This window comes from Tauraco erythrolophus, chromosome 9, assembly GCF_009769465.1.
Source record: "Tauraco erythrolophus isolate bTauEry1 chromosome 9, bTauEry1.pri, whole genome shotgun sequence".
NCBI lineage: Eukaryota > Metazoa > Chordata > Aves > Musophagiformes > Musophagidae > Tauraco > Tauraco erythrolophus.
In genome coordinates this window covers 1,176,859-1,201,763 of record NC_141473.1, presented here as the reverse complement: position 1 = coordinate 1,201,763, position 24,905 = coordinate 1,176,859, and the positions used below count along the sequence as shown (strand labels likewise).

At 47.5% G+C, this 24,905-nt stretch overlaps 1 protein-coding gene across 1 annotated transcript in view; it reads right to left on the bottom strand.

Annotated features, from left to right (window-relative positions):
* TCERG1L (transcription elongation regulator 1 like) overlaps window positions 1-24,905 on the bottom strand; it is an 88,537-nt gene that overhangs the window by 51,623 nt on the left and 12,009 nt on the right. The window contains exon 4 of the mRNA XM_086616749.1: window positions 22,353-22,541. Coding sequence (XP_086472875.1) covers window positions 22,353-22,541 — 189 coding nt within the window. The remainder of the gene's footprint in view (window positions 1-22,352; window positions 22,542-24,905) is intronic.

Here is a 24,905-nt window from a genome sequence, read left to right as displayed (position 1 = left end):
AGAATATCCCTACTTAGGGTGAGTACAAATGTGTATTTATTACAGTGGCTCACAAAACAAACATTATTTCTTTTTGTTTACTTCTTACGATCCAGTCCTCTGACTGTGGCAGCACTTCAACTCAGGAACCTGCCCAAGTCCTCCACCACTTTCCATTGACCAGACTGCAATGCTGACCCCCGCTGTGATTCATCCCTGCATCCCACAAGAAAGTTCAATCAAATTTTTCATATTCAGATTTTCAAGGGAAGTGCTTTGGGGTCTTGTTTGGCAAGTCCCAGTATTCACCCAGTGAAGATCTGGCCACCTGAACGGCAGATCCATGGACAGCATGATGACCTTTCAAGGTCTCTGAGTAAGTCTTCAGGCTTCCCAAAACCAGAAAATACTCTCACACCAGTTACCCTCTCAGCACTTCTGTAGAGATGAAGCACTTGAGCACAATACAAAAGCAGCCCACCCACGTCTGACCTTGGCAAACACAACTGACGGATACGCATTGCCACTGTGGTTGAAATTACGACCAACTCCCCAACTCTTACGTCCTCCCACGCTTTAGACTTCCTTGAAAAACTTAACTTCTCCCAGGATTTTGAAACAGGACTATCATTTCAGATTTCATCACAGTTGTGGAGAAGCTTCTCATGATCCAATCTCTCTTAGACACAAATCTACTACACGGACTAAGGTTTAAGGACTTGTGTCATTTTTGCAAAAGAAGCGAAGTCTTTGACCTCCTCTTTCCTCTAGCTCTTTCTTTTGGGAAAGGGATATTTAAAAAAATGGGAAAACATTGGCTCATAATACGTCTCAGCGCAAATTTCTGTGCTTTTACCAGCCATGACCCAACCCTCATGTACAAATTTCTCACAAATCTTAATGGATTCAATGTTTAGATGCAAACCAAAACCTAAGGTACAACCCCCTCAAAACTCGTTCCCATTTTACGTCGTTTTATCAGACTCTCCCTGACGTCGACACGAGTGAGCGCTCGGGGAACGCCTGGAAGATCCAACACCAGCATCCCTACAGCATCACTTGGAGACGGGGCCCGATTCGGTGCCCACCTCCCTCTCCCCACGCAACACCTCGGGGTGGGCGAGCGCACCCACCTGCTCCTCTGACTCCTTCTCCGGGGCAAACCTGAGGGAATTCCCACCGAATGACTCTGCCCTCAGCTTTGCCGTGCTCTTCACGTATTCCTCTCTGCTTCCCATATTTGGAAACATTGGAAATATTTTGGTGTTTTGGAACTGATGGATGAATTGGGAACGCCTAAGGCAACGTGCTGGCTGCCGTGCAGGAGCCGCTCTCCCCAGGCTGAAGCTGTGATTTCTTAGATGTCTGCTTGAAAAAACGGATCAGCAACAGCAAACAAATGAAACTGGGCACCTTCTAAGGTGCCAACAAGGATAAAGAGGAAAAGGGATCCTTCCTGAGCCAAACCAGTCCCCAGTAACGCAAACCCACTGGAGTGTTACGCTTCTGGTTTGCTGCCAGCTACACAAACACGAGCTGTTCTGGGCTAGAAACACTCACTAGCATGGAATTTTAAAGGAACCCAACACTGCGCCAGATCCAGATCAGCCGGGAGGTACGGGCAACAGCTCCGGTTTGCTTCTGCAAAAAATGCATTTTAAAAATATGCAAAACACGTGCTTAAAATTATGCACAATATTATAGTTCATTAAAGAGAAATTAGGGATCCTAAGAAAAGCAATTTGCTTGGCACCTTTTTTCTCTCACCAGCTTCCCCCGTTTTCAGCGATTCCCGGGTCTGACTTAGCGCAGAGATTGGCACACGGGGTAGGTACAACTGCAAAGAGAAACTGAAACAAAGCGTGTTTCGCCCGGCATCGACACTGAACTATGAGATCATTGTTGATGATTGTCCTCTCCCAAAGGCAGGGAGGCTCAGAAGTGCTGGAAAACTCCCTTTCCCCTATGTAAAGGGCAAAACTCAGGGTTCTGATACAAGGAAGAAATTTTTTACATTGAGGATGGTGAGGCACTGGCACAGGTTGCCCAGAGAAGTTGTGGCTGCCCCATCCCTGGCAGTGTTCAAGACCAGCTTGGATGAGGCTTTGAGCAACCTGGTGTAGTGGAGGGTGTCCCTGCCCACGGCAGGGGGGTTGGAACTGGATGATCTTGCAGATCCCTTCCAACCCAAACCATTCTGTGATTTTATGATTCTTGCTCTTGCCATCTTCCCAGGCCACAATTTTATTGCAGCAGTTGTCCTCTTTCTGGAAATCTACAGTGAATGTCAGACTGGTCTCCAGGAGCACCCAGGCTCAATAACTGACCTGGTACCAGAGCCAGCAGCGCACAGCCCAGCCAGCTCCGACTTACAGACCCGTTTGGGAACCACAATGTTTAATTGCCAAAACTCCCTAACTTTAGAGCCGAAAGTGGGAACAATGCTGGGTTTTTTTTTTTGGGGGAGGGGGTTCAAAACCAAAAGGAGAAGCACAATGCAAACACACCCTGCCGGTGACGCAGGACCGTATGCTCAGCACCGCTCCCTGCGCCAGAAACCAGCAGAACGGAAACCTGCGTGGTTTTCTCGCATCCAGAACTCAGCCTCTTCTCCACTCTCACGGAAAGATGAAAGAAGGAAAGTGCTGATCAGGTCTGGCACCCCGCCGGGTGCTCACCCGCAGCCGATGGATTGTACAAGCCAGTCTTAAATCCTCACTAGTAACTCATGAAGCTACTCAGTGCTTCTACTCTTGTAGTTGTTTGAAGGAAAATCCTGGGAGCATTTTAGTATTTCCTAGCTAACAATATGAAAACACACCGGCTGGGAAGCACTGGGTTACATCTAATCTCAAGCACTGTTTTCTTCAAAAAAGAAAGACACGAAATTTAACAGAAAAACAATATGATAGGGTGCTAAGAGAAACTGATACATTTTTTTAGAAAATAACATTTGGGAGTTTACAGGTTTTGTATTTTTACGTGCAAAGATCCCTCGTTCCCCTAAAGCTAAAATAAAAAATAAACTGTCATGTCAAATAATTGGCAAACTGTGCATCATTATTAGTTTCAGATGATTAAGTGACATTTATTTTAGAACAGAGCCAAAAGCTGATAATAGGGCGATTACTTCTGTAGAGCCCACTCCAGACCATACAGCGCTCTCCTCCTGCATCTTCATTGCTGTCTTGTTTCAAACTCGGATCTTCAACTATCTAAAGAGCTTTTGGAAAAACAACAGCACTGCTTTCACACCACTGCTCAGTGATGGCAGTCACTGGTCACCCGTCGGCAGCCCAGGAGAGAATTTGCATGGCATTTCCAGATGACTCACTTGAGTGCAAGGCACCAGCATGGTGCCATCAAGGCCAGGTTGGATGAGGCTTTGGGCAACCTGGTGTAGTGGAGGGTGTCCCTGCCCATGGCAGGGGGGTTGGAACTAGATGATCTTTGAGGTCCCTTCCAACCCTAACCATTCTATGATTCTATGGACCAACCCACCCCAGCCCAAGGATGGACCAACAGCCCTTCCCGTGCAGGAGGCTCCCAGGGACAGTCTTCCACCTCGGGATGCTCTTAAGCCTCATGTGCTGATGCACAGATGGCTTTGGTACCATTTATTCCTCCTACATCTCTCTTTTTAAAACGTCTGCCAGTTTGCAGAAGCCAGGTCAGGATTCAGGAGACTAGGAGAAGTTCAAGAATCTCAGTATGGGCTCACATTTCCAAAGTCTTGGCATTGCATTCCTTCCCATAGCCCAACAGCAGGGTCTCCACCGCCAGCTTTGTACAAACTTCTATTCCACAAATAGCCACCAAAATCGTGTTTTGAGCAGCAGAAAGCTCAAAGTTTGTCTCTGAAGATGGATCTCAGCTCTGGCCGGCGCTATGGAAACACGTGCTGGGTCCCTGCTCACCCGGCACGGGCAGCTGGAGATGGCCCCCAGACCCACCGTGGCACAAAGCCATGCCTGTGTGTCCTTAGCTACACCCTACACCCCGTGTCCTTTACAAAGGAAGGACGGAGATGACTGTCATCAGACCCACGAGCAGACCAGAAGAACGGTCAGACTGCCCTAGGCGGCTGCAAACCATGACACAGCTCTGCAGTGTAGAATTTTCATTCACTACCATTTTAACGGGACAATTGATTTTTAAAGGACGAAAAGGAAATATGATTTCACCTCATTTCAGGCAAGCAGATATTTACAAGATACAAATCAGAAAGACGACATGGCTACAAATACCCGATTACAGTCTGTGCCAGACTGGCATGGCTTTAAATTACTTCACTCCTACTAAAGCTTATCCCAGAAAATTTTTCCTCAAAAATGAGCCGTATTGATACCAAGTATATATTGCAGGCACACACACGAAAATAGTAATTTGAGGGAAGGAGAGCAAAATTATCCACTTCACTTCTGTGAGCAGACATATTTAGCATGTTGTCGGTGTTCTCCAGTTTTCCCGCGGAAATCCCAGAGCAGTAACTGGACACTTCAAGGCAGAATCTGGCTTTTCAGGAAAACTGAATCAGGAAGTTTTCTGAACTTCCCAACAACCCATTTATGTCCACTTATGCAACTGAAATGAATTTGCCAGAAAGCCTGGGGGTATAAAAGGTTCAAAAACTCCACAGCCACCTGACCAGCCCACCAAGCAGCAGAGTTGGGACACCCAGGGCACCCTTTTACCTCCAGCCAGCTCTTAATTTCCATTACTTTGCCGCCCCTCGCAGAAAACAGAAGCTGGGTAAACATCCAGGACAAAACTTGGACATATTTTGCTGCTTCTTCTCAAAATCATTTTGGCAAACAGAAGCCATGATGTGAGGAAAGACACCGAATTCTGCTCAGCAGGACAGGTTTGGGTGGCAGAAGTGACCGGATGGACAGAGATGGTGGCACAGCAGCCTGGCAGAAAAGCTGCTCTAGATAACGGGGTGAGGATGCAACTTCATGAAACAAAGGACTGATGGACATCAAAAGCTGCGCTCTTGTGAAATCACCAGCACATGCACTAACCGGACAGCTGGAGAGAACTGTCCAGCAGAGCAGATGGCACAGCACTGGCAGAAGGCACCAGGAGCGTCTGGGAGCGCCACGGGCAGCTGGCCCTGCCCGGGGCTTCACGGTAACCAAACAGAGCCCCAGAGGCTTTTGCAAAACTCTGAAAGTGAATTTGGACAACTTTGGGTCAACAGAGGAACCTGCAACTCGTTCTTGTTTGTAGGTTGGAAGAAAAGTGGGTTTCAGCCCTTTCCCTCACAGCTCCTCATGACATTGCTCCTCAAACATTTTCCTCACTAGAAATGGTTTCCTTCTGTCCTTTGCCACCGCCTGCTCCACCTGGTCCTGTCCCATCACCTCCTGCAGGCTGCGTGTCTGCCTGCAGGCAGGGCACTGACCGCACTCCTCCTCCATCACACCCACCACACTAACAGCAAGTCCCACGCTCCTTCTCAAAATTTGCTTTTTTTCTTTTACCCGACCTCCAACCGCCTCACCCCGTATTTGTTCCTACTACTAAAACTGTGGCTTTGCTCCTGCTCTCCAGGAAGGTGAGAAATGCAAAAGTCATCACGTATCTCCACCAGCAAACGCGGATTCCCTGCGGGCACGGAGCCCACCGCACCCCCGTGCCCCACCGCCGCAGCACGAGCAGTAGCTGCACTTTTGTTTCTGCAGGATAATTTTAAGCTTTCATTTCAGTACCCACTGACATAACCACTTTAGGAACAAGTAAATGATGAAGTAAATTGCCCATCGGAGTGGGAACTGAAGATGAGCAGATAGAAAGTCAGCAAATATTTCCGCAAATCTGCAGAGTAAGTGCTACGTGTCAACGAGCATCTTCTGCCAACGAGCTGAGCTGGGGTAAGATTTTTCTGTCCACTTTCTCTTCTTTTAACAACCTGGGGTTTTTTTGCAATTTCCAACAGATAAGCAGAGAAACAAGTAAAGCCAAAGTGGCTTCAAAAGCAAAGTGAAGTCAAAACCAGTCAAACCCCTTAAAAGCTAATGGCCAAATTGCCACGTTTCACCTTTTTTAAAACTCATGTACTGTATTGCTGATGCTTCTAAACACCATCAGTTAAAAAACAATCAGAGAAACTCTCCCTGGCCTGAGGAGGGGGGAAAAAAAAAAAAAGTGCTGAGAGAAGCCCCCAGCCTCCCTCTCCACCGCTCCCCATCCCGGCCAGGGAGGGAGGATGCACAGGGAGGGCAGCGCCCGCTCCTGGGGATTCAACGGGGACCAAGTCTCCCACAAAAGCAAAACCATGTACCCCTCTCCCTGCTCCGCTGCGGTTCTGCCATTCAACAGGCGTTAATCGCAGGCACGAACAACTCCCACTGCTCTTCAGGAGTCTGGCTGGGGAAAGCTGAAGCTTCTCGATGTAAAAGATTTCTTAGATGGATTTTTAGCGTCCTCATTTCTTCCCTTTTGGGGAGAAATGGTTCTTCGTCTCCATACACCCACCCCACGCCATTCCCTGTGCTCCATCTCCCACCGGTGCCATCCCTACACAGCCCCGACCAGGGCTGGATCAGTCCCCTTCGTGCCACACATCAGCCATCACCTGTCGCTGGCATCCCCTTGGAAAAAAAGTCCAAATTTAGAGGAGAGCTCTGCGACCAGCAACAGTTAACACAGATCATTTCCCAGCTTTTCCTTGGATTTCTCATCGCAGTGGCTGTAAAAGCGAGGACCGTGGTAACGGTATTAAACCCGACATATTCAACAACACAAATAACAAGACTATTAAACACCACTGGAAGCCCCACAGTTAGAAGAGCAAACGATGCCGATCCCCAGGCCCAGCTCGTGTCACTGGGCGGCTGTCGGCGCTTCTGTGCTCGAGCCACTTTGCTCGGGGTCGGATTCCACAACTTTAGAAGACTGAAGATACAAACTCTGTCTGGAAGTTTTTTCTCCCCCTTTTTAGTTTTAAAGATGAAGAGGACACCCCAGAAGACACTCAGCTTCTGAGCCATCAGACACCCACTCCTCGCATGAAGCCACTAAGGTGCAATTCCCCATCTCTAATATTTCAGGTTTTTCCGCAGTTTGACAAGTCAGGCGGCCATGGAAGGGAACCGAGAGACACCCCGAAGATTTCAACCCCAGGAAAGATCTTGATATATTTAGTAACAGATCTTCAGCAGCCAGATTTGCAGCCAGCCTCCCAACAGCTGCATACATCAAGGGTGAAATGAGATTCCCTGCTTTTGCTCTCATTAATTAACTCCCAGAAGCCACCTCAGCAATCACAGAGTGCACAACACCTGGGGCAGGAGCTCCAGCTCTCCCCGTTCCCAGGGGTTCCTCCTCCTCCCAGCAAGGAGCCTGTCCTTCCCCAAAAACCACTTCAACCCCCTGACCACCGCCCAGTCTACCCTGTGCCACTGAGTCATTTTTCCATATTAAACCAATAGTGCATTCCTGCTTTCAAAAGCAGTGGTGTTAGTAGCAACCACACTTTTCCACCTAATCCTGCCTCTTTTGCTAAGAGAGGGGAAAGAAAAAACGGAGGGGAAGGGAGGGGAAGGGAGGGGAAGGGAGGGGAAGGGAGGGGAAGGGAGGGGAAGGGAGGGGAAGGGAGGGGAAGGGAGGGGAAGGGAGGGGAAGGGAGGGGAAGGGAGGGGAAGGGAGGGGAAGGGAGGGGAAGGGAGGGGAAGGGAGGGGAAGGGAGGGAAAAACAGCCAAGTATCAGAGCAGGGAAAGCTCAGGTGTTTTATGCCGGGAACCTGCGCGGAGTTCTCTCCCAAAACGCTCCCCTTCAGCTTTGAAATTTCCGCGCCACCGTTTCAGCCAAGGCTGAGTCTCTGCCCCACCGCGGGGGAGGAGGTGGCAGCCCCGTGAAATCCCTCCCGGGAGCCTGTCCAGGAAAATCGATGTGAAAACACCGCCGCTCATGGATTAACTGCCGAAAAGGAAAACAAACCATTTGTCACAATTCCAGTCAACAAAGGAAAAATTAGCCGCAAGTTCTCATGCTCTGCCGCACGATTCCTGCTCCCCGCACCAGCAGTGCCAGGAACGATGCCAGTGCCAGAGGGAGCTGCCAGGTGCCATCCCCAGCACCCCGGCACCGGCCCCGCGGGGTGCAGGTATATAGGCAGGTGTACACACACACTACCAACACAGCGAGGCACAGGACTGAAAAAAAACCACCTTCACTCACTTTTCCTCCTTTTTTTCCCCCTGCACCAGTATGGTTTAAGCTGAACCGTGAGACCTCTCCCTACACTGGGTGTCCGGGGAGAACCAGAGCGGCCCCAGCACTGCTCGTGTTGTGGGAGGTGGGATGGGACAGCAACAGACATCCAAATACATACTGGAAACCACAAACAATTCCGTAAGCCCCGCTTCCCGGGATTATTCTCAATTACGGCAAGTTTCTCTGAGTTACTGAACTGTTTGGGAAATGTGGGAAAGGGCCCTCAAGAAAGCTGGAGAGGGGCTTTGGACAAGGGTGGGTAGTGACAGGATATGGGGCAATGGCTTTAAACTGAAACGGGAAATTTCAGTTAGATCTAAGAAAGAAATTTTTTGCACTGAGGATGTTGAGGCACTGGCACAGGGTGCCCAGAGAAGCTGTGGCTGTCCCATTCCTGGAAGTGTTCAAGGCCAGGTTGGTTGAGGCTTTGGGCAACCTGGTGTAGTGGAGGGTGTCCCTGTCCATGGCAAGGACGTTGGAATAAGATGATTTTTGAGGTCCTTTCCAACCCAAACCATTCCATGATTCTAGGATTTCACGGCACAGCCAGAACGCACCGTGTCGCACACTTCCTGGGATAAACTCCTGCCATTTATCACCCCAGAGACTGTCCCTCACATCTGCTCCTCTTCTGACATTACTACCTTCCTGGGTGAATATTCTCCTGAGTTTCAAAATACTACACTGAGAAAAAAACTACCAAGGTGGTATTACTGATTAAAAAGAAATCTTGCCAGAATTGTGCCAAAAAATGAGGCACACTTCTCCACCTAAGAGCTGGATGCCATTATCAGATGATAACGAGGGCGACGTTTGAGGCAGCACGATTCAGTACGAAAACAAAAAACACTGAAAACTTTTCCAGCTGACATGGGCTCAAGGCAGGAGAGGGGAAAGGCACCAGAAAAGACAGAAGGGAAGGGGCAAACAATAAAAGTGGAAACGCTCTACCAACCACGGACCAAACCTCCTCAGCAGCACAGAGCCCACCGCGTGCCGTGCCGGACCCGAGATGCCATCAAAAAGTGAGAGGAAGAGTCTGGACATCTCGGCACCCACGATCTGGAGGTGGGAACCACACAAGGTTACACAAGCCTCATTGCCTCACCAGGAGCTGGGATTGCATTGCCATGACTGTGTGAGCTCACCACCACTCCACAATTAAATTAATTCCTGCAGCACGCCTCGGGAACGCGTGGCCAGTACTGTACATGTACAGAGGGAACACACACAACGGTGCCGAGTCCTCCTACAGCAAACAACAAGGGAATTATCTTCATCCTTCCCAAAGCGACTACAGCCTTCCAAACCCAAGCAGCCCGGGGGATGTGATGGTCTGGAAAGCAAACAATATGCTAATTCAGGCAAAAAATTCAAACAGTCCCATTCCCAGAGCAAAATCATCGCTGCCCACAGCAAACAGAGCTCACCCGCCAGGCGTGACAAAAGCAGCGCTGGATTTGGGCAACGCTGCACCCAAAGTCCGACTGGTCATTTGTTAAAAGCGAAGGAAATCCGGGCACTCGGCCTGTGTGATTTGCAGAGCCCACGGAACTAAATCATCCTCTAGATTTACCACCGAAGTACGCAACGCGTGAAGCGAAACCAAGCTCTTCTGCTCACTTAAATCAAAATAAAAATCGTTTGTCCTTTTATTTTAAAAGGCTGTTTCTCCTCTGTGCTTCGTTTTCCTGCCTAGTAAAGCCAACGCCATCCCACAAAAGATGGCACCGTGTGGATTGTCGCTCCTGAGGTCACCCATGGAATGTCCGTGGGCACGGGGCCCATGGTCCATCTCCCGCCCGAGCTCCACGGCTGCTGGAGATGGATGGGTGGCCACGGGCTCAGCCTCGTGGCCAGGAGCCCCCCAAGCCGTGCCACTGCCACCCGCACCCACCCCTCCCCAGCAACGGACCCACGGAGTCGCCCCGCACCTCCCCGGCTGACGGACACCCGGTGAAGGATCCGTGCTGTATGATGCTGGAGGAGCTGACACGGATCCTGGCCATCCTTCCCACCAGACCCCGTGTCCTGCTGGGCTGGAGAGAGGGTGACACCACATCCCTGTGCCATGGCCGTGCCAGCAGCCCCCTGCCAAGGCAGCACGCAGAGCTCTTCCGTATTCTGCCGTCGCATCTTAGAGATGTGGAACTAAACCAGCATGTTCTCAACATTTGAATTATTTCTTGATATTTAAAATAACGTAATTATTCATTCTGGTATTAAAGAACCAATAATTTTTTTTTTCCTGGCTTTCCATTTTATAGATTACTTTCCCTTAATTCCCTTCTGTACAGGGCACGATCGCAGCATTGCTGTTTTAGTCTTCAGTAACGCACAAAGGAGATGTAACTGACGGCTCAGAGGGGCGGGATTTGAGCCGCCGCGGTTTTCTAGGAATGGTTCATGTGTGTTCCAGGGACACATGTCCAGGCTTTAGGCAGCGCTGGCTCCTCTCGTGTTACAGAGCCTATGCAGTCCCCTCAAACGGAAAGAAAAGTTACTATTACATTTTGAGCAAGTTTCTCAGTGCAGTAGGATCATGGAATGGTTTGGATTGGAAGGGACCTCCAAGATCATCCAGTTCTAACCCCCCTGCCATGGGCAGGGACACCCTCCACTACACCACGTTGCTCAAAGCCCCATCCAGCCTGGCCTTGAACACTTCCAGGGATGGGGCAGCCACAGCTTCTCTGGGCAACCTGTGCCAGTGCCTCACCACCCTCAGAGGGAAGAATTTCTTCCTTAGATCTAATCTAAATCTGCCCTCTTTCAGTTTAAAGCCATCGCCCCGTGTCCTGTCACTCCACACCCATGTCCAAAGCCCCTCTCCAGCTTTCTTGCAGCCCCTTCAGGTACTGGAAGGCTGCTGGAAGGTCTCCCCAGAGCCTTCTCTTCTCCAGTAGCACCCAACCCGGGTGACCTCTGCACACAGGGGGACCTCCCAAACCCAGGAACACATTGGTATCGGGTGAAAGGCTCCTTTTGAATTATTCACATGATCGATCACATAAAATTGGAAATAAGGACATAGGTCCCCAAACCCAAAAGCTGCGATTTATGCCGTGAGGCTCAACATGTTTCACAGGTAACCGCGTCTCCATGGCTGCAGTTCCCACGCAGAGGGTGCACGGGAGGCACTAGCAAACAGAGGAGGGCTGCACCCATCCTGCACCCACAGGAGCCAGGGGGATGGGGAGCACCTGCCCAATGCCGGGGACAGGAAGGGGATGATGATGATCCCCCCACCCCTTCCATCTCCCATAACGCTTCTCGCTGCTCCTTAATATGGTCCCATTTGCAAAAGTTTTATGATTTATTTCCAGCCTTATAAAAACCAACTCCAGCATAAAATTTCCATCTCTTCGTTAATAGGATGTAATTCTGAGAGAATACACTAAATTATGCAGTATCAAACCTTCGGAACTTCCACTTCCTCTGTCATATCAGAGTAATTATTTCTGCATGAATCAATCCTTTGTACTTCAGAGTAAAATCTTCAAATACTTATTTCTAGGAGGATTCGAGTGATAAATTAGGTTTGGAATTTTGAAACCAGTAAAGTAGAAACCAGAAACGAGATTCTCTCTCTTTTCAATTCTCGCACAATTTCTATGATGGTACCTGAGCTGAGATTTAAAAAGAAAATTAATAAATTTAAAAAAAAAGATCGAGTCCTTTATCCTCGCCATGGGCAAGGGTCGGCACGGTGCCAGTGCTGGTGCCAGCCCTGCCCCGGCGCTGCCCGACCTCCTGCCTCGGCGGCAGACACACCATAGATGTGCTTCACAGGCCGTAAACAGGAGCAAATTTGCAATGAAATCAATGAAATTCTATTTAGCTACTCTAGGGAAGCAACTACGGCACACTTAAAATTGTAGAATTTAATTAATTTTCCTTATTTATATTCTGGCCAACGAGCTAAGGTTCATCTCGCCTCGTTACATTTACTTACACTGATATAGTGGGGCCTGATTGAGAAACACATTAAGTCAACCAGAAAACGTCCACTGACTCCTAACCATAACTGGTCAAAAATACCATGAAAATCGCTATAAATATGTTTCCCACCACGTAAGAGGTTGAATGGGTATAGCTGGTTTTCTGGATAAATGAAAATAATAATTATTATTAATAATTATTGATAATCAATAATAATAAACAACCAAACCCTCCCATCCCGTGTGTCCTCCCTCATTGTGTGCCAGCCACCTGTGTGTCCCTGGGGCTGGAGGACCAAAGCCACAAGCAGAAGGGCCAGCAGGTCCCTGCCAGGAACCCCACCAAGGCCTCACCCTTGCAGACCCCCTTGCCTGCTCCGAGCTGCTCATGGGCAACAGCACGTACCTGCTGTGGTTCCCCAAAACTTACATTTACATTTGGGTTTCTTTAAAATAATCTTCCAAACAGGTATTTATAGATCAGTTTTAATTTCCAAGATTAAATGAAACAGCATTCTTCAATTATCTGAAGGACGCTTTTGTGGCACAGGGTTTACCCAGTTCACAATTACATCAGGCAAACTGTTCAGGAGAAAGTGAAACTATCAGCCTTCCGAGAACCTGTTCTATTTCAGGGAATGCTGTGAAATTATTTCCTTGTCTAACACATCATACTGACAATTTTCTACCAGAAGGTACAAGATTCTGCAGGTACAAGAACGGATCAATCCAGCGAGACCACAGAATTCCTTCCTCCATCAGACGCTGGGTTTGCTCTCAGATTACACAACGGACAGATCCGACCCGGTACCGCAAATTCAGATCAAACACGTTGGTTGAAATCCACGCTACTGCTTCATTTCACAGTATCAAAACAAGCCAAAAAAAACCCCAAATCTGAAAAACAGAATAACGTTGGATGAAGGCATTATGAAAAACTATTTCCAAAAAAAGGACTCTTTCTCTTCTCACAGATGACATCATAAAGTTTTCTGTAGTGCAAGAGAAACGGGTACAAAGTAATGTCACTCCTGTTGCATCTTTCCCTCTTCCACATGGACCTTGGCAAAATCTGCTCCTTTGCACTGCTCTCAAAATCTCCACGACATTTCTGGTGGGTACCAATAAGCAGTTCAGAAAAGACAGTCTGGGGTCTTCATACCTTCAATTATTTTGCACTGCAGCTACATTACATCGTAACGGTATTAAGCTTTGGCAATACATGCAAAGCTCCTAACGGTTTAATTGCATAAATAAATTTAAGGAAACAACAGCAGCAGCCACCAAAACAATGTGTTCCCTCAGCTCTGATCTAGAATTCATGATTGCAAACAGTAATTCTCATCTGTCCATCTTCTCCTGGAGCGGGACAATCTAACAACTGTCCTCTTGAAACTATCACGTTATCCTTGCAAGCCTATTTCTTTATTTCAGTCAATTTGTGTTTTTCTTCTAAGACTCCTGCTCCACTTACAACATACCAAGTTTAGCTAAGACTCTGCTTTAAGCTACAGAAATCATAGAATCATAGAAAACAGGCTGGAGGGGACCTCAAGAGTCATCTGGTCCAAACTTTCTTGGCAAAATCTCAACTAAATCTGAGTCTGCAACAGAAAAAATATGAAGTGGGAGAATCCCTTACTGAAAAGTCTTCCAGAGGCAGAAATGGTGTCTCTTGTAGCTAATGAGGAGGAACTGAAATGATTTGAAATGAAATATTTGAGCAAGGATGGGAACACACACACCAACACACAAAACTGCCCCCAGCCTAGGGATCATGCTTCAGGAACGTTGGTGGGCAGTTTCGGGACCAATGGAAAAGGAGACCTATGGATCCCCAGTGGCCCCGTCTGCCCCAAGGTGGGAGGAACTGAGCCCTAAAAGCAGCGAGCAGACCTGCAGAGATCCCACCAGTCCCATCCCCACCACAACATCTGAGGAGTGAGACAAGGAGAGCCAGAGCATCCACATCCCACTGAGGCACGAGTTCAAAACTCCTGAGATAGGCACAAAAAGGTTCTGAGGCTGGCCAAATAATCACAAAGCAGAAAAGATAAAGAAAAGTGATATACCACGTGCTTTTAGCTCACTCTCCGCGTGCCATGGCAAGGGGGCCAGCAGCCCACCATCGCCCAGGAGACCTGTCCTGCTGCAGAAGGGGCAAAACGTCACCAATTCAGACAAAACTCCTCAAAGTACCTGTGCCTTCCGTAGGGAAAACTGCTAACTGCTGTATCAGTATTAACCTTCCAGGTACAGCAGCACTACCTGCCCAGGTCTGCACCCCTTGCTCGTCCCTTGAACGGGGACAACCCACCCCGCAGGTATGGTGGCAGTGTAAAGGCTGTTACTATCACGGGGAATCTGATTTAAACTCTCTCCACAGCAGAGCACTGGCATTTTTCAACAGAAAAAAAAAACAACCTACTACTTGTTTTAACAAGCAGTTAAATGTATAGTAAATTAAGTCTGACTTCCATGACATTTACCAAGCAAACACTTGGGCATGAATGAAAGGATTTGGGCTGCTTGTCTTTTCTAACTGTTACACGAAATATTTTATTAAGTTTTTGCTATTGTCAATATCTTGCTATTACGCTCAAGACACTGAACCAGTTTCTTCTGGTTCCCTCTAGAGAAAATAGCTGTTTATCCAAGAGCACAGCATAAACGAAGCAGGGCTAATTTGTAACTGATACCAGCTTGGCTGTAGGATTCTGGCAAGGAATAAGATGAACTACCAGGCAGCACATTCCCTCTGCAAGCGTATTTTTATCCTGCCAGAAGATCCTGCCTTCTACTTCTAGTTAGTCATATCAATGGTATTCCAGGAAAAAGAGGATTAGAGATGTATTTTCCTATAGGTACATTAGATAGGCTCAGACAGACGGCATCTCAATGCCTTGGAAATCGCTGTCTATTTGTATAGAATCAGAATTGTTAGGGTTGGAAGGGACCTCAAAAATCATCCAGTTCCAACCCCCCTGCCATGGGCATGGACACCCTCCACTACACCAGGTTGCTCAAAGCCCCATCCAGCCTGGCCTTGAACACTTCCAGGGATGGGGCAGCCACAGCTTCTCTGGGCAACCTGTGCCAGTGCCTCACCACCCTCAATGTAAAAAATTTCTTCCTTAGATCTCATGGAAATCTGCCCTCTTTCAGTTTAAAGCCATTGCCCCGTGTCCTGTCACTACACACCCCTGTCCAAAGCCCCTCTCCAGCTTTCCTGTAGCCCCTTTAGGCACTGGAAGGTGCTGAAAGGTCTCCCCGGAGCCTTCCCTCCTCCAGGCTGAACAGCCCCAACTCTCTCAGCCTGTCTCCAGAGCAGAGGTGCTCCAGCCCTCAGATCATCTCTGTGGCCTCCTCTGGACCTGCTCCAGCAGCTCCATGTCCTTCTTATGCTGGGGACTCCAGAGCTGAACGCAGTATTCCAGGTGGGGTCTCACAAGAGCAAAGGGGCAGAATCCCCTCCCTCGCCCTGCTGCCCACGCTGCTCTGGATGCAGCCCAGGACACGGTTGGCTTTCCGGGCTGCCAGCGCACGTTGCCCGTTCATGGTGAGCTTCTCATCAACCAGTATATACCAACTGCATCATGACCCATAAAGCCAGTTTAGTCCATCCTCGTATTTGCATTAATAAATGCTCCATGATTAACTTTTATTTTTCAATGGGGATGGTGTGGAAAAAAAAATTGCAATATCAAAAAGTTCTGCCTGCTCTACATCTCCTTCTCCTGTGATGTTTGCCTTGGTAAACTCTTCTCCCTCTCCAAACACCATGCTGGGCCATCCAGCTTTTTAGGAACGACAAAAGAAATGGCTGAATTTTCACACAAATAATAAGAACTATCTCAGGAATTATTATCCTGTTTCTTAGAGAGTCTTAACTGGGCAGCTGAGCACTTGCAGTTTCCAGCAGAGATTTACTGTCCCACAGTAGAAGAAACTTGATGCTCATTTAAATGTGATCTCTGGCATTATTTTAGCTTAGGAGCCCACTGTTACATTCATGCCTTCCTTGCACGTGCCAACACAGATATGAAACTGGAAAGTAATTTTATGCTGGATATTAGCTCGAGTGGGAAGTTATAACTTTAATAACTATAAACATTCATTTGCCTGCTTCGTTACACAGGATTAAAGCTGGGCAGATCATTTACAACAAGCTTGTTAGAACTACTCAGTATTCAAAGTCAGGCCTGTTTTACTGCGAGGCACGTAGGACACCCAGAGAAGGGAAAGAAAAGCTTCCCGAGGAGATGAGCATCACATTTTGGGTTGGAATATTTCAATTTGCTCATCTGCTTTTCTATAAGCACAATTTCTTGCTCACCTAAAATCCAGGAATTCTGGTATACATAATGGCTCGACTATCTTAAAGAGCAAATGCACAAGGAAAATTACCACTGAGAATTGCCTTAATGATGGGATGAGCACCTGGGGAACTGCCCAGCAGAGCGCACCTGGGCTGGCAGAAACCATCCGAATGCCCGGAAGTGCACAAGCTCTCCAAGTATTTACTCACTGGATTCCGTTTTTTAATTAGTCTTGTTAAGAAAGGAAAGAAAAGCGTTTGCAGTTTCCGCAGAGGTTGGACAGATTTCCTCAGCCCCACTGCTCGCTGCACCAGCCCACCCCACCAGCCGGGAGGATACAGTGAGCCCCAGGGAACGGGAAGGCACTGGAGATGTCTGACCTTACTCCTTCATTTCCTTTTCCCAGTAAAAAATTACTTCTGACGGACAAATTCTATCACACCTCACTCCATCTCACCTCTGACTGCAGTAGGAAACAGCGGAGGGAAGACGTTAGGCTGAGCTTTAGGGTTTCCCAGGAGCAGCTCCGCTGCCGCACCACCTTCCCCCGGCGCGCGTCGAGCCCTGGCTCAGTGCTGTGGCCACCCCGAAACAGCCATCGCTTCTGCCTGCTGCAGAAGAGGAAAAGCTGGCTGCCTCCAAAAAACACCATAAAAATAATTGAGTCATTGTTGTTATGAAAACGTGTTTTATATCAGCAGAATCTGCTAATGAAGCAAGCTGAGAGACACGGGAGGGAGCACGGAGGAGAGCGCTGGCGTTAAGAGCTGGTTTTAACATATCATGTTGCTTGGCCGTTAAGGTACTGATAGGAAAAATACTTAGTCACTTCCCAGCTGTTCTGTGGCAGGCTAAAACATTAAATTTAAACCATTAAATAAATCTGAAAGCAAGGGAACAGGTGGCAAATGGTTTATATGGCAGATGGTGCCTTTTTTAATATTTGTACTCACTGCTAATTTACGGAGTCCATAACCACAGACTCATATCTTACCTTTCTCACTCGAATAATTAAGAAATCGTATGTGAGGGTAAGAAAATAAATACCCCAATTCTTAATACAGTAGCCATAAAAGTGATATTAGACACTATGAGATAGCCCATACCTCCATTACTCCACATAAACATTTACATTCCCAAAGTTTATTGCATTTTTGGGTTTTTTTAAGATAGAGTCTTCTTCAAAGACTTGGCTTGACAGCGCTAGAAAATTAAGTTTTCTCTTTACCAGCAGAGCAAATAAGCAGGAAGATGAGGTTCAGATCACTGAGGAGCTGCATCTCCACAAGCTCCTATTTAGTCTTTATGTTAAATCTGGCACAAAAACTAAGTTAACAGCAAGGCTGGCATTAAATATTTAAGGGAACGTTTTGCTTGGTACAAATATGAGCAGAACTATCAGTGGATGAAAAAAGAAGAAAGGAAAAAAAGGAACAAATAACCCAAAACGGAGCTCCAATAGCTTTGCCAGAACCTTCTCCATTTTAGCTCACAATGTGAAAACAGTTGTCCTCGTGCTCAGCAAACAGCACAGATAGACTGCACCGAGACATTTCCCACCACACGTTTCTGATGGCTCCATCCCCATGTACTTGGATGTTATTCTAGCGGATGCTCCCATCACGATGCCCCAGACAGGGCAGTGCCCAGCACGGACCATCTCTGCACCAAAGCAAAACCCATTTGGGGGGAGAACTGAACAGCACGAGATGATTCCCTGGGCTGGGGGAGAGACAGAGGTGATGGTCCAGAGGTGCCCGTGGTGGGCCCTGCATCACCAATGACCTCCAGGCTCTGCTTTGAACCCCTTCCCACGGCTCTTGCTTAGGAGCTTTCACCCCCTCTCTTAATCCCAATTGATGGAGACTCCAGTTATTGAAAGAAACGTGAAAGTTTATAAAGAAGCACTGCTTAGAACGCACTTGCTGCTGGCAAACAATTCAACTTAAATCACGAGGTTCTCTAGAAAAAGAGGATGAGCAAAAAGCATCATTTAACAAAGAGCTAGAAAAGGTCCAGCGCCTTTTGGGACGCAAAACTTTCCGTGAGCAAAACCTGCACCCCGAAGGCCGCGGTGCCGCGTACCAAGTCCCCATGTCAGCTCCACCCAGCTGGCTGCCCGCTGCTGAGGAGGACTTTTTTCTCCCAGGGATCAGGGTATTTGCTGGCATTGAAGAGTTGGTGGGTTTCCCGCCAGATGCTCAGGAATTGAAGCCCATTAAAGAGGGCGTTCACGTGGCTACACTGGACACACGGGGACGTCTCGGGGAACAACTCACAAATGACCCAGTGATATCGATTTAGTCGAACGACCACATCGTTTGATCGGGTTTCTGATTTTTAACAGATATTAACAGTTTAAATCGCAAGTCCAGAAGCATTAACAGCTAAAAACTCATGTCCTACACACGGAGAGCTGGATGCAGCCATGGTCTCTTGGGCCAAAGGCCCAGTGCAGAGGTGCTGAGTCCTCCACCTAAGACAAAACCCTTGTTACACAAACCCCTGGGCACGAACTTCTGAGGGGGAGAACAAGTTGTGTGTTTCCAGCTTTTCTTGGGTTTTTGAGTGTTGGCTGGTGGTCAGAGCCTTGCCTGGATTTTCGTTCTGCATCATGTTGCAAGATCCAACCACAGTCCCCTGGACGACCACAGACCACTTCTCGTAGAGACAAACAGTTTCCTCAACTTGAAGTATAGGGTATTTTGTGTTTCTTCTTCTCCATAGATTTATTTCATCATTAAAAGTTTCCAAGATCAGCGTGGTGCTGAACTAACACCTAACACCAAAACGCCCACCGAGGCTGCTCCCGTCAGAGCCAAGGGCACGAACCTGCCCCATCCTCCTGCGACCAGCACATCCACCCTCGCCTGCTCATCCCCAGGGCCAATGACCCAACGGGGATCCTTCACGGCATCCCGCACAGGGAAAGGCTACAAAAGGGTTTAAATTCCCCAAATATCCTGTATATACCCCTCTACTTCTCATTTTCTTCTACAAAATGTAAAATAAACTGTATCAAAATGAGCTTGTGAAAATTGCCACCAATTTCTGAAAACGTTGAGTTCTCCTTAATCCACGGGACCTGGCGATTTGCTTCAAGGAAGCTCCAAGAAATTCCCTCTGTGAGGCAGGAAAAACACCGGAGCCTGGATCCTCGCCCAGCCAGCACCCACACCTCCAACAGCCGCCGTGTTTCACTAACTTTCTATTTCTTACTAACTCACCAAGTTTACTAATGAGGCTGGCAGAAGGGAACACAGTCTAACTGTAAGGCTGCAAAGCTAATCATATTAAATTAAGAGCAAATACTCAATTATAAGATTATTGATTGATTGAACAAACGGCCGTGATTAGAAGCGCAGTTCTGCACAAGGTGCTGTTATAATTCCGGTCTCCAGCGTAATCAATTAACTGGGAATAACTAAGCACACAACATTCAGCCTTATGGGCACCAATATATGGGCACCAAGATTTAAGTTAGAAATAATTTAATCTTTTGTTTCCTAGCTTCATTCCTATTACGTGAACATTGCCTTGCACAAACTTTAGACAAGGAAAACACAGAAAGTTCATTAATTACCATGTCACTTTATAAACCACACAGGGGTGAAGAAAAGCGCAGCTGCCCCCGGGGTCCACTGATTACGCTCCCTCCAAGACGTATTTTCCTTTGGGAACAATAGAATCACGGAATGGTTTGTGTTGGAAGGGACCTCAAAGACGATCCAGTTCCAACCCCCCTGCCATGGGCAGGGACACCCTCCACTATACCAGGTTGCCCAAAGCCTCATCCAACCTGGCCTTGAACACTGCCAGGGATGGGGCAGCCACAGCTTCTCTGGGCAACCTGTTCCAGTACCTCACTACCCTCAATGTAAAGAATTTCTTTCTTATATCTAACCTAAATCTGCCCTCTTTCAGTTTAAATCCGTTGCCCCTTGTCCTATCACTACACGCCCTTGTAAAAAGTCCCTCTCCAGCTTTCCTGTAGCCCCCTTTAGGTACTGAGCCCCCTTTAGGTACTGAGCCCCCTTTAGGTACCTTTAAAATCATCCTTAATGATGATGTTTAGGTACCTTTTAAATCATTCTTAACGAACACAAACGCACGGATGTTTTCATCCGAGAGGCCAACAGGGTTATAAAGCCCGTTCCACGCTCGGGGTCACCTGTACAGGAGATATGGTCCCATCCCAAGGGCCCGCCAACGTTCCCATCCAGCCTCTCCCCAACCCAACACCGGTTAGGGAACCTGTTCATCAAGCTGCTGTTGACAAAGACAACCCGAATCCCACGTCTTCAAGTGCTCTTCTCCACCAGCAAAATAAACCAGAATTTCCTAAAGATGAATCTCAAGTTTTTCTACACGGACTGGGCATTTTCAAGTGTTCTTTTCTAAAAAGCTACTACATATTCTGTAGGACAGAAGCCCCAGAAGCGTGTGGTTTCCTGTGAAGGATTGATAACAGGATGACTGCTCGGGCACTCCGCGTGGTATCTGATAGCCTATCCTACAGTCATTCGAACGGAAAGCAACAATGACCGTGCCTGACATGTTTATCATCGTGGAGCAGAGCCGGTTATCGAAGTAGTGGAGCTTCCCAGCATTATAATATTGGATCATGTCTAACCCTCCACGCAGAGCTCACCTCCCCAGCTGGAAATCCAATGTCCTGGACGGCTCCATCCCCGACGGCCCGAGCATCTCAGTTCAGGGAGGAACACAGCTGGTACCAGTTCTGACTAATTCACATAAAGAACGATTTTTTTTTTTTCCTCCCCTTTGGATTCCCCTCTAAGATGATGCTCGCTTACAACCAGGGAAATAGTTTCTGTGGGTGACATACGACTCGGTGGGAAGCTCCACCACCCCCTGCCCCATAGCAACCATCAGCTCTGCTTTCTGCCCTCAGCTCAGCACCAGCCTGTCTCCCAAGCCTGACAGACGTGTGCCTTTGTTCCTGGGGGTCGGTCTGCTCCTCAGACTCCCCAAACACAAAGCTGCCGCCGCACCCTGGCAGGCATTTATCTGGGTGCCACTAACGGCTGCTCAACAGGAACAAGAATTACTGAGATGCATTTCTCATAAAAAGATTTCATCTCAACACCGCAAACCGTAACTGCGTACCTTCTGCGAAATTCAATCTCGCTGTATCTCGCTGTGCTATGCTTCAAGGACCAAAAAGATGGAAAACGCACCCAAATTTAAATTTTTGACTTAATTAGTATTTAACATTTCTAAATATGGCCTTAAGCATTCAAAGTACAAACAGTTCCAAAAACTACCCTAAAGACTTTAATCAGCCAGGCTTCCACGGCAAGTCAGGGATGCCACAGCTCTGCCCCAGCTGCCGTATTCAGAAAGTTGTCACACAGCATCACGCTGAGAAAAATCACATTTTTCCCAGCAAGCAACCACTTCGAAACCAATCAGAAAAAATGCAAGACCATAGCTACCTTTTTCCAGCATATTTTATAATTATGAACACCCAAGCGATCTACTTAAGTCTTAAGGAAATATTATTGTATGTCGAGCGGACACCTTCCAACTGCCAGCACTGCAACCTGAGGATCCACCGCAAAGACCTGGTGACATCCATGACTTCTGCAAGAAAACGTGGCCCTGTGATGACCGAGGCTGTGTCTCAGTCCATCTACTGCTGGCAAACGCCACAGCCCACGTAAACGCTGCAAATGCAGATGCAGTTTCAAACTCACTATTACCGCACAATTTCAGAGAATGCTTCTAAGCAGCACCAGAAGAAATAACTTTAATTCTGGATTACAGTAATGCCACCCACGTCCCCTGAACGTTCAGCCTACCGAAGCACACCAACAGCAAAACCCACCCTCAGAAGCTGCTCGTTAGTGCTGCCAGGAGAGACCTTACCTGGGAAAGGCGAAGCCAAGACTGGGATTTTGATAGGGGAGAAGGTGAGCACGTGGCAGGGCTGGACGCTCGGCGCAGAAGGTCCCTGGGGGGCTTCGGGCTCCACTGCCACCAGTGCAGCGGTGGCCGCGGCCGCCAGCGCCAGGGGCTGAGTGCCGCCGACCACTTTAAGGCTATTCTGGCAACCACCTGCGGAAGGGTGAGATAAAACACATTTTTAATTGGAAACCAGTGGGTTTACGTAGGATGACGTTCTCAGCATTATGAAATTCAACGCGAGCCGGAACAAAAGTCTGCAACATTCTCCACCCGGCCTCCACAGCTTGCATGTCCCCCTCAGTGAGACACTAGGTTTTGATTATGTTATATATTATATTTTCTAAGAGCTCTCAAAACCTCTTTATGAATCCTTATTCTGAAAGTCCTCGTTCGTGACTGGTGCATTTTTAGACATTAAACCCCCATACACGTGAACATACCACCACAACCCAGAGGGACGGGACAGTAGTGAGTCATACATAAACTGGGCAGAGTTGTTAAATTCAAATGAAAAACCTCAGTAAAGAAGTCAAACATTGGAACACATCGTTGGCATTTTCTTCAGCTCCCACAGCTTCACGACGACACATGATCACCCTTATTCTGATTTTTCCTAAATCTAAGTTGTCTGATTTCAACTCTGAATGTTTTGGTCACTTGCTGTGTTAACCCTCCAACGCTACTGTCACTGCCCACCTGCTCCCCTGTGCCATGCACGCAAACACCTGAGTTGTACAAGTTGTGTGCTAGCATCCTTCATCTCAAAAACACACCATGCAGGAAACTTCAAATGGTTTCACGGAGGAGCTCAGACGTTGTCCACCAACCCTTGGCTCAAACACACTCTCGACTGTGTCACTTTTACCTTTTAGCCTAACAAGCTGGGGGGGGAAAGACCTTCAGAGCTCAATCTTGGCTAAATATGTTAAATAAACAAGAAAATGAGGAGCAAAAATCTTAAGGAAAAAACCTAATTTGACAAACACCAGCTGTTGCTCCCTCTACACTGAGCTATGCGCTCAAAAATTAAGCAATCATTAGCTTATTATGTCATTTAGCAAATGGTTTCAGTTCATGTGCAAATCCTTCAGGCGATAAGAGCCAACTGTAGCTCTGCAAAAAAATCACTGTTTGATCAGGCTCAGCGCTTCAGGCATTCCCTGACTTTGTAGGGGCTCTTTTCCAACGTGGACCTCTGTGAGGAACACACAGACTCGGCCCTGACCAGGACCACAGGGGTGGGCGATGCAGACCCTCTGCAGCCCCAGCACCCTGGGCAGGACCACCACACTGAGCACATCCCGTTAACACCATATCTCCCTACACAGCTACGGAGCCCAGACACCTCATCCAGGCTTTTCCATTCTTCCCTGGCTTCAGACACCGAAAAAATTTTGACTTTCAGAGGTTGGCGTTGGGGAATGAGCGGGTCAGGGGGGTTTGGGAAGGAACCTGCTTTGGTGGCAGCTAACTGGGGCTCCTGAGGCCATCTATTGTCCCGACTTTTAGCAGCTTTGCTCCTAATTCTTCAACAATTATTTTCTTTTTTAAACAATTTGCTAACAAAATAAGCTCTGCATTAGCAAAATGGAAGTCAAGTACTTTCAGTAAGAATCACAAAAAAAAACCTATTATTTCTACGGTGCCTGTCTATGTCAAGAAGAATTCACTCAAAACACCTGTGTATGCACTGATTAAGAGGCACACAGGCAAAAAAACTCAGAAATATTAAAGTTTTGATCACTCAGCTGTGGATAAATGAAAAACAGATTATTCTGCCACAGTCATAACGGAAATTAAAAAAATAAATTATAAAAATCAGTGTCCAACTAATCTGACTGTTTAATACAAGTTTATTGTTTATTCACCTGAGGACTCACACAGACCATTAGGTTAGGTTAAGCACTCAGCCCCCGAGAGCCTGCACTCATTCCTAATTCCAGCTGTTGGAAAACAAAATCCATGAAACATCTTCTCTAACTCTTATGAAAACTAATATTGTCTAGAAGAATGACTTTTCTACAAGTTTCCTACAGGGTATATGAGCAGAAAGGTTGTTTACTTCTCATTTGATTCTTCTATTTTGGAGAAGAAGATGCAATTTCCCCAAAGAGCCCAGGAAAGCTGCAAAATAATGCAAGTCTGAGCTGCCTGGATAGCTGAAGTCTTCCACCAGCACAGATGAGTAACGCTCCTGAAGCAGGGCTTCCTTATTAAAGTTTCATCAATCCCCTTATTAAAGTTTCATCAGTCAGCTGAAAGAGCAGTTTTGGTGATTTCCTCGCCTTTGATGAAGTTCTCTCCCTCTCTCCTGCTAAATAATCCCATGAAGAAAGGACTACCCCCATAACTGTTAATACTGGAGAGGAGAGCAGGGACAGGGTGTCTGGGGTCACCAAGCCCACTCTCTTGCTTTGCAGTCAACAGAACAATCATCTCAGCAATTTCCCAACCTCTAACCTAACACATGATTTGCCAAAGCAGCTGGAAGCTGGCCCAGGACACGATTTGCTG